The sequence below is a fragment of the Littorina saxatilis genome, unplaced genomic scaffold (assembly GCF_037325665.1).
Source record: "Littorina saxatilis isolate snail1 unplaced genomic scaffold, US_GU_Lsax_2.0 scaffold_2182, whole genome shotgun sequence".
NCBI classification, from domain to species: domain Eukaryota; kingdom Metazoa; phylum Mollusca; class Gastropoda; order Littorinimorpha; family Littorinidae; genus Littorina; species Littorina saxatilis.
This window is the reverse complement of record NW_027126652.1, coordinates 1-10,000: the sequence shown is the minus strand read 5'-3', so window position 1 is coordinate 10,000 and position 10,000 is coordinate 1. Positions and strand designations below refer to the sequence as shown.

At 39.8% G+C, this 10,000-nt stretch overlaps 1 protein-coding gene across 1 annotated transcript; it reads right to left on the bottom strand.

Moving 5' to 3' along the window:
• Positions 1–3,264: 3,264 nt before the first annotated feature.
• LOC138955151 (zinc finger protein 70-like) lies at positions 3,265–3,654 on the bottom strand (the record flags this gene model as incomplete). Its single annotated transcript, XM_070326814.1, has 1 exon — positions 3,265–3,654. A coding segment is annotated over one exon (390 nt), but the record flags the coding sequence as incomplete, so codon positions are not given.
• Positions 3,655–10,000: the final 6,346 nt, after the last annotated feature.

Here is a 10,000-nt window from a genome sequence, read left to right as displayed (position 1 = left end):
CTTGGACCTATGCATCCATATTAGGTCCAAGGTCAGTTCGACCTTCGCTTACCCCGCTTGGCGTGCAATGCACGGAGTTCTACCGACCTCTTTTTATATTTATTATATTTAGTCAAGTTTTGACTAAATATTTTAACATCGAGGGGGAATCGAAACGAGGGTCGTGGTGTATGTGCGTGTGTGTGTGTGTGTGTGTGTGTGCGTGTGTGTGTGTGTGTGTGTCTGTGTGTAGAGCTATTCAGACTAAACTACTGGACCGATCTTTATGAAATTTGACATGAGAGTTCCTGGGTATGAAATCCCCGAACATTTTTTTCATTTTTTGGATAAATGTCTTTGATGACGTCATATCCGGCTTTTCGTGAAAGTTGAGGCGGCACTGTCACGCCCTCATTTTTCAACCAAATTGGTTGAAATTTTGGTCAAGTAATCTTCGACGAAGCCCGGGGTTCGGTATTGCATTTCAGCTTGGTGGCTTAAAAATTAATTAATGACTTTGGTCATTAAAAATCTGAAAATTGTAAAAAAAAATAAAAAATTATAAAACGATCCAAATTTACGTTTATCTTATTCTCCATCATTTGCTGATTCTAAAAACATATAAATATGTTATATTCGGATTAAAAACAAGCTCTGAAAATTAAATATATAAAAATTATTATCAAAATTAAATTGTCCAAATCAATTTAAAAACACTTTCATCTTATTCCTTGTCGGTTCCTGATTCCAAAAACATATAGATATGATATGTTTGGATTAAAAACACGCTCAGAAAGTTAAAACAAAGAGAGGTACAGAAAAGCGTGCTATCCTTCTTAGCGCAACTACTACCCCGCTCTTCTTGTCAATTTCACTGCCTTTGCCATGAGCGGTGGCCTGACGATGCTACGAGTAAAATGGCATTGCGTTTCATTCTGTGAGTTCGACAGCTACTTGACTAAATATTGTATTTTCGCCTTACGCGACTTGTTACTCTTTGTCATTTGTTTATTACACCCCCGGTATAGGGGTGTGTATAGGATTCGGTCGATGTGTTTGTTTGTTTGTTTGTTTGTGTTCGCATATAGATCTCAAGAATGAACGGACCGATCGTCACCAAACTTGGTGAACAGGTTCTATACATTCCTGAGACGGTCCTTACAAAAATTGGGACCAGTCAAACACACGGTAAGGGAGTTATTGGTGGATTAAGATTCTACAAGGACTTATAGAGGGACATATTAATGGTCAAAGGGAAATAACCTTCTCAGTTGGTGGCAGTGAGAATGGTTATTTCCCTTTGACCAACGGGGGTGTTTTTCCTACCTCGGAGGAATTTCTTGTTTTTTTGTTTTTTTTGCGACTTGTCACGTAGTCCACAGCCACTTTGTTTGTTTGTTTGCGCCCAGCCGACCACGAAGGGCCATATCAGTGCCCGTATGCTTATGGGGAAAGTTCGCGAAAACTCCCGAAGTTTTGAGTGACATGGGAAGAACTTGCGTCACTTTCGTATGCATGGGCCGGAAGAAGGGCTTACTTCGAAGCAAAGCGAGGAAGTAATTGATGGTAGTTTGCGACAACTTCCAACGTTTTGAGCGACATCGGAAGTACATCCTCAATTTCGCATGCATGGGACGGAAAAAGTGCTTACTTTTGAAGCAAGCGAGGAAGCCGGTAAGTGAAGGTAATTGTACTACAGCGAAACCCAGGAGTAAACACGCTGCTTCCAAAGTTTCTCAGTGCAAAATAGCAGGGCTTGTCTTCGGTTTTTCATATGAAACCGATCTAACGCAAATGAAAGTCCCAAAGACACACCGTATAGAGTAGGCTAGGGCAAAATCGGTCAAGATTCACTTCCGGGAACACGCACGGGCAGACGCTTGGTAAGTTTTTTCCTGTTTTCTCAAAGTAAACCCCGTTTTACACCCTGTGCTGCACCCGAGCGTTTGTAGACAGATGTCAGGTAACGTCTGCTATAATTTTATGATGGCTGATGCTGTATTTGTGGCAAAAACTTGCAATGAAACCGTCAGTCGGGAGCTAAAGTCCGGATGCGGACCAGATTTGGATGGCTACGGTCAAGATTGTTTACTTTTTAGGACCATTTTCGTCTGTTTTCTCGTTATATTTTGCACTCTGGCATATTCACGCATTAAACCCAACACTCTTCTCGCTTTTTGCATCAATAGAAAATCTATGTCTGCTTTAGATCTCCGTACTTGGGCATCAGCATTCACTTTATTCATTGCACTATGTATTGAAGGCTAAAGTCCATCTCATTTCAGCCCAGAACAGCTAAAGGGCTAAAGTCCAGAACAAAAAGAGAAAGACGTCTTTGTGTTTGATTTATGCATGCTATAAGCCCAGTTTGATTGATGTGCAATGTATGACATACTCTTGAGAAAACACAGCAATGTCTTTGCATTGTAGTAATACTACTACTACTACTACTACTACTACTACTATAATAATAATAAGAAGAAGAAGAAGAAGAAGAAGAAGAAGAAGAAGAAGAAGAAGAAGAAAAAGAAGAAGAATTAATAGCATTTATAAAGCGCATTTCTGTATACCTCAATGTGCTGATGGGGGTCTTCAGTTTGAATTTCACCCTTTGAACTCTTGGCTTGATGTTGAAATGCCAAAACATTGCTTTCACTATAGCATGGGTATAACTATTTTAAGAATGTGTTGTTCCTTGTTCCAGCTGATGGACATCAGATGCTACTACTGCGAGGGCAAATTTGACTCAATCAGAGTCGTCAAAGAACACCTGGAGTCAAATCATTCAGATAAACAGCCCAAATTTCGTCAATTGACCATTGATGAAAAAACAGGGAAACATTTGCTAATTAGCAAAAGTTTCAAATATGAAGCATGCGCAGCGAGTCCCGAAGGCCCCCCCCCAAAAAAGAAGAAGGCCCCCCCAAAAAAGAAGAGGACGACTTTGTACCGTTGTGGCTAAAAGCTGCAGCTCGCTTGAAAGACCAGGGTCTTCTGTCGGCTTGGATATCCCTACATGAAATAATTGCTGACGGCACACTACCACTTGACAACATTGCACTCCTTCTCTTTCTAGACGTTGCCACTTTCTATTCTACAAAGAAAACATGTGGAATGAGATTCGCAAGTCAGACCAAAACGTTTTGGCAAACAGCTTACAAGCTTTTTGGTGGGAAGCTACTTCGATTCATGGGTGGCCTGAAAGGACTAGGTCAAGTTGTTGAAGGTTCGGCTGACTCTGGGAGATGCCTGTCATCAGAATCAAAGGTAAATTTCATTGTACCGTCAGCACACCATGTTCTTGAATGCTTTGCCACATGTTGGTGTTGGGCATGTATGGGGTGCAATTTTCTTGTGCCTGTTGGAGTGCGCCTCGAAGTACACACGTTCCATGTAGCCTTTTCCACACTGTTCACATTCAAACGTTGGCCCATCCCCAGACCCATGTGCCATCTTGGCGTGCTTGTGGAGGTTGCTGGCAGTTTTGTACTGACGCCCACAGCCCCCACACAAATGCGCCTTGTGTGGGGTGGATGTATGTTTCGGTTCTCCCGGCTCCTGGTCAGTCTGGTCAGTCTCCGCCGGCACACTGACAGCTTCCTCGACCGTTCCTGGCACAACTTCCTCGGAACAGTCGAGGAAGCTGTCTAAAGTAAGTACTGATAAATCAGCCATCTGCAAAAAGCAAAACCTCGCACAATGTTAAACATTTGAACTATCCAGACAAATGAAAGGGCTGAATCCCATCCCCTACAATGCAAAAACATTGCTGTGTTTTCTCAAGAGTATGTCATACATTGCACACCAATCAAACTGGGCTTATAGCACGCATAAATCAAACACAAAGACTTCTTTATCTTTTTGTTCTGGACTTTAGCCCTTTAGCTGTTCTGGGCTGAAATGAGATGGACTTTAGCCTTCAATGAATAAAGTGAATGCTGATGCCCAAGTACGGAGATCTAAAGCGGACATAGATTTTCTATTGATGCAAAAAGTGAGAAGAGCGTTGGGTTTAATGCGTGAATATGCCAGAGTGCAAAATATAACGAGAAAACAGACGAAAATGGTCCTAAAAAGTAAACAATCTTGACCGTAGCCATCCAAATCTGGTCCGCATCCGGACTTTAGCTCCCGACTGACGATTTTATTGCAAGTTTTTGCCACAAATACAGCATCAGCCATCATAAAATTATAGCAGACGTTACCTGACATCTGTCTACAAACGCTCGGGTGCAGCACAGGGTGTAAAACGGGGTTTACTTTGAGAAAACAGGAAAAAACTTACCAAGCGTCTGCCCGTGCGTGCTCCCGGAAGTGAATCTTGACCGATTTTGCCCTAGCCTACTCTATACGGTGTGAAAGAGAGAAAATAGAAAGAAAAGTCGTATCTCGTGCGTGCATTTCGTGTAAATTTGTTTGAATACAAACCTGAGTTGCCAGCTTTGACTTTTGTTCGTTCTGGGTCACTGGCCACCACTCTTAAAATTTCATCCCCGCTTATAGGAGGGGGTGTTTCTATGTAAATGAGCGTCTTTGTGTGCATGTGTGAGTGTGTGTTTGTGTGAGAGTGTGCGTGTGCGTGTGTGTGTGAGTGTGTGTGTGTGCGTGCGTGCGTGCGTGCGTGTGTAGGTGTGCGTCTGTTCATTCAATCATTCGTTTGCAGTGCACGCGCGCACATGTGTGTGTGTGTGGGGAGAAGGGTGTGTGTTTGTGTGTGTGTGTGTGTGTGCGTGCGTGTGTGTGTGTGTGTGTGAAAGTGTTTATGTATTTGTGCGAGTGCCTGCCTGCCTGTCTGTGCGTGTGTGCGTGCGGGTATAATTGTGCGTTTGTTTGTGTGCGCGTGCGTGTGTGTGTGTGTGTGTGTGTGTTTGTGTGTGTGTGTGTGTTCGACGGTGTGTGTGTGTGTGTGCACCCCCACCCCCTACCACCCCCCCCTCACACACACTATTATTAGCTGATTATTTGCGCCTCGATATTTTATTTATTTTCTTACGTTTTATGTTGTTTGTTGTGATTCACCACACCCGAGTTTCTCGAAATTGAGATAATAAAGTGTTCTATGTCTATGTCTAACACACATGCACACACGCGCGTAGGATAAACAAATCCAATCTTGACTTTCAACTTTACATAAACATACATCCTGTTCACAATTAACGAGGACAAACATAATTTACTAACACCTAAGTACAACAATTTATCTTTTGTAAAAATTTGGACACATTTTCCCAATTAATATGAAAGTTACTGAACTTATCTTCTTTTCACTACACCTTATATCTTGATTCCCCCAAAAACTTCTGCCTTTTTAAATTGACCAGTAGCCCAAAACTTTCGCTCTAACCAAACAGTTTTACCAATACACAATCATTAAACAAGTCGCGTAAGGCGAAAATACAATATTTAGTCAAGTAGCTGCCATTTTTCAGCAAGACCGTATACTCGTAGCATCGTCAGTCCACCGCTCATGGCAAAGGCAGTGAAATTGACAAGAAGAGCGGGGTAGCAGTTGCGCTAAGAAGGATAGCACGCTTTTCTGTACCTCTCTTTGTTTTAACTTTCTGAGCGTGTTTTTAATCCAAACATATCATATCTATATGTTTTTGGAATCAGGAACCGACAAGGAATAAGATGAAAGTGTTTTTAAATTGATTTGGACAATTTAATTTTGATAATAATTTTTATATATTTAATTTTCAGAGCTTGTTTTTAATCCAAATATAACATATTTATATGTTTTTGGAATCAGCAAATGATGGAGAATAAGATAAACGTAAATTTGGATCGTTTTATAAATTTTTATTTTTTTTTACAATTTTCAGATTTTTAATGACCAAAGTCATTAATTAATTTTTAAGCCACCAAGCTGAAATGCAATACCGAACCCCGGGCTTCGTCGAAGATTACTTGACCAAAATTTCAACCAATTTGGTTGAAAAATAAGGGCGTGACAGTGCCGCCTCAACTTTCACGAAAAGCCGGATATGACGTCATCAAAGACATTTATCCAAAAAATGAAAAAAATGTTCGGGGATTTCATACCCAGGAACTCTCATGTCAAATTTCATAAAGATCGGTCCAGTAGTTTAGTCTGAATCGCTCTACACACACACACAGACAGACACACACACACACACACACACACACACACACACACACACACACACACACACACACACACACACATACACCACGACCCTCGTCTCGATTCCCCCCTCTACGTTAAATTATTTAGTCAAAACTTGACTAAATATAAAAAAAAGAAAGAGGTTTAACATAACCGACTTCGCTCCCACATAAACAAAAAAAGATTTTTCCTCCCCAACATTCTGGTCAACAAAATCATTATTACAGACAGTCATTCAATTTCAAGACAATCATCACAGCTTTGAACAGACCATTTCGTTCAACCAGTCAAAAACAACAACTATAGTAAAAGCTACAGCGCGATCAACGTTCGCCCATTTACGAACTCGCGATGAGATTTGTTTCTTGTGGTCGCCAAGCATTCCGTTTACAAACGCATGCGCACTAATTGGGATTCCCCCAATTTTTTCGACCTTGACCTCAGGACTCTCGAAGCCACTACTTCGGCGTTCAAGTTAGCTCGTGCATACCGAGTAGCTGGCAACTTTGCTTCCGAAGTTCCCACTTTCAAAGTTAATTTCATCATTTATACGACGATATCGCATCTTAAAGGTCCTTACCCATCTAAAAGAAACCTCCAACGCATGCTACAATGGCATGACATTCTGGTTTTAAAGGCAGCTCATTAGGAAATGAGCTCAGACACAATATTGAAGACGTGAAATGCGTCAATCGAGCAACTGTCGTAACTTGGCTACAATGAGACGGTCGGCTACCTTGCACCATAGACACGAACTGTGACATTCTTGTTTAATTTAGGTAAAAAGCTTGAAACAGATTGGCTCAAAACTGACAGTACGATCATTTACTGACCGAAAAAACCGTGCTCGAGTCATTCGGCGAAGGTGGTGAGCTTTCTAACTACCACTACTGAATAACTGATAACACATCTTTGCATCGTGCTTTTTGCGGACGAGTAGCATAGTGCAGTGGTTACGGATTCGTAATTTCGATCCGACGCTCTGGGTTCAAGTGCCGCTGGGAGCTACACAAATTTTTTAATTAACCTTTTTCTTAATAGACCTTAATTGCATTCAGACTGCAACAACCGGTTTTTGCCTATGTGTTCATTTTTTTTAAACGCGAAAAGAAACTGTCCTATGCCTTAAAAAAAAAATCGAACCTTGACATTTAACTGTACATAACCATGCTGCATGCATCGCCATCGTAATAAATAAACAAATTAAAACACCGATGAACAGTATTGTCTTTTCTAAACTTCTTGACAGACATTTCCCCAATAAATAAGGAACAAGTCACTAAACTTAGTTATTTACGGTCTACTGCATAATGTTCTTCCTTTTAAACTTTACCAGTAACCCAAAGTTTCCCTATAACCAATCTATGTTTGTCCAACAGTTTTACCGATATAAAATTATTAAACACAAGTTCAACATACAGTAATTGTTGTACTTATTGTGAGAACGAAATTGATTATACTGATTTTTTTTTTCTCCCAGAAACTTATGTTCACTTGGAAATGCGTTGAGGATAAAGTGATTTGTAAATATAATATGATTATTAAAAATTACCGTAAAGGAAGTTTTTGGGGCGTGTTTAAAATACATTTAGAAATAGTATTGTTAACGATATAGGTACATTTAAAGTAGAAAAATTAATATAAAAAGCAGAAAAAAAGAAAAGAAAAAAAGATCAATGAAGAGGGATACTCCCCGAAAAAAAAAGAAGAAAAAAAAGGGTTGAAACAAGCAGCTGAGATCAAAAAAAAAAAGTTCAACATAATCATTTACTCTTCTCCTAACATTCAAGCCAACAAAGTCATTTGTCATAGGCAGTCATTCGATTCCAAGACAATCATCACAGGTTTGAACCGACCTTTCGTTTAACCATTCAAAAAACAACAGCAATAACGCTGTTAGTACTAAAGCGCGCTCAACGTTCGCCTTTCTGAACTCGCAATGAGATTTGTTTCTTCTGGTGGCAAGCTTACCGTTAACAAACGCATGCGTACTAGTTAGGATTCCCCCAATTTTCGCGACCTTGACCAAATACTCTCGAAGTCACCACTCCGGCGTTCATGCATAGTGAACAGTTGGAAAGTTAAACTTCGGGAGTTCCCACTTCCGAAAGAGGCCTCTACTTCCAGTGTTGTTGACTTCCTCCTCGTGCATACACGCCCTGGATAGATCATTGCGGACTGTCTGCTCGATCGTATGAGGTTGCCAAGTTATTCTGAATTTTTGTCGATTTTTGAATTGGTACGTTAAAGTTTTTGACAATGTCACGTCGATTTTGGGGGTATCCTTCTTTGGAAGGCGGTCACACGACGCACGTAAAAGAAAACTTTGATCCAAAAGTGCGCAAGACAGCCACGTTGTGTGCCTTTAATGTCATAGAAAGTTTGACTAAAATGACACGGGAATGAATGTTTTAGATGGGGCACACAAATAAAAGCAATATTGTTTTTGCCGAGTTTACTTTAGCACTGACGACTGTTTTTGTGTGTGTGCTTTCTCTTCGACAGTGCGCTGCTCGCAGATTGTATCAATTAATGCAACGAACAATTTATTACGCACCTTTTTGCGTACGCTGCAACTATTGCTGTCCTATATTAGATAACAAACAATACGGACATTCATTATTGCTGAACAAGAGCCAGTGACTTAAGCGGCAAAATGAAAGCTCAAGTACTCGTTGTTGTTTGCGTCACTATGATAGCAATAACCACTGCAGGGCCTGGACCACTTGCGACGTTTGAAGGTACTTTAGATGGTTGCAAAAAAGTGTGAAACATTGTTTGCGTGATATAGAGAGAGGGGGAGAGATTGAGAGAGAGAGAGAGAGAGAGAGAGAGAGAGAGAGAGAGAGAGAGAGAGAGAGAGAGAGAGAGAGAGAGAGAGAGAGAGAGAGAGAGAGAGAGAGAGAGAGAGAACTTTGAACTTTATTTATTTATCGAGGGTAACAGAATAAGCAAAGTATACATGCTTTTTTTTCGTCCGGCCCTCGCCCATTGAGGGTAACTCGATTAATAACAAGAAGAAATAGAAGTTAAGTTAATTACAATACAATGTATATAATTAACATGTCAAACAATTAAAAAGACATTTCAAAATGCATTATGAATATCAAGCAATGATGTAATATTATCACATAATTATTTACTTGTTTCCAAGAGAAACAGCATGTACATTTCTTTGAAGGAAGTTTCACTGAATTGCATTTTAATTAAATCAGGAATGGAGTTCCACAATAAGGCGCCAGAATAAGAAAGACTTGATTTGTAAAGGTCAATTCTAGGGGTTGGGGTAATTAATTTGTTTAGTTTTATTGAATTATTCAGTTTGAAATTTGAGGCAATGAATGTAGGTGCATTCCCTGACATAATTCTATGCATCATTGCACCTTTGTTATAGATAAATCTTGATTTGATAGGAAGAATCTTTAATTTTTTATAATCAGACGTAGAGAGAGATGCATTTTTTAAAAGAATTAATTTAACAGCTCGTCTATGTAAAGAGCACAAGTGTTTCAAAGTGTTTGCACTTGCAGAGTCCCACACTGTGGACGCATAATCAATAGTTGATTGAATATATGCCTGAAAAAACAGTTTCCGTGTGCGTAGGTCTAGAAAGTGTTTAATTTTTGATAACTGATATATTTTTTTAGAAGTATTTTTACAAAGTGTATCTAAATGTTTTGACCAAGACAGATTATTATCAATGGTTATTCCCAAGACTTTATGGTTATCAACTTCAGTTACATCTTGATTTTGTATTTGTAGTTTAGGAAATTTTGATGATAGATTTTGTCGTTTTTGTCTAGTGGTTAGAAGCATGCATTTAGTTTTATTTGGGTTCAGTGACATATGGTTTAGTTCTGACCATTCCAGCAATCGATCAATGTTTTCTTGGAG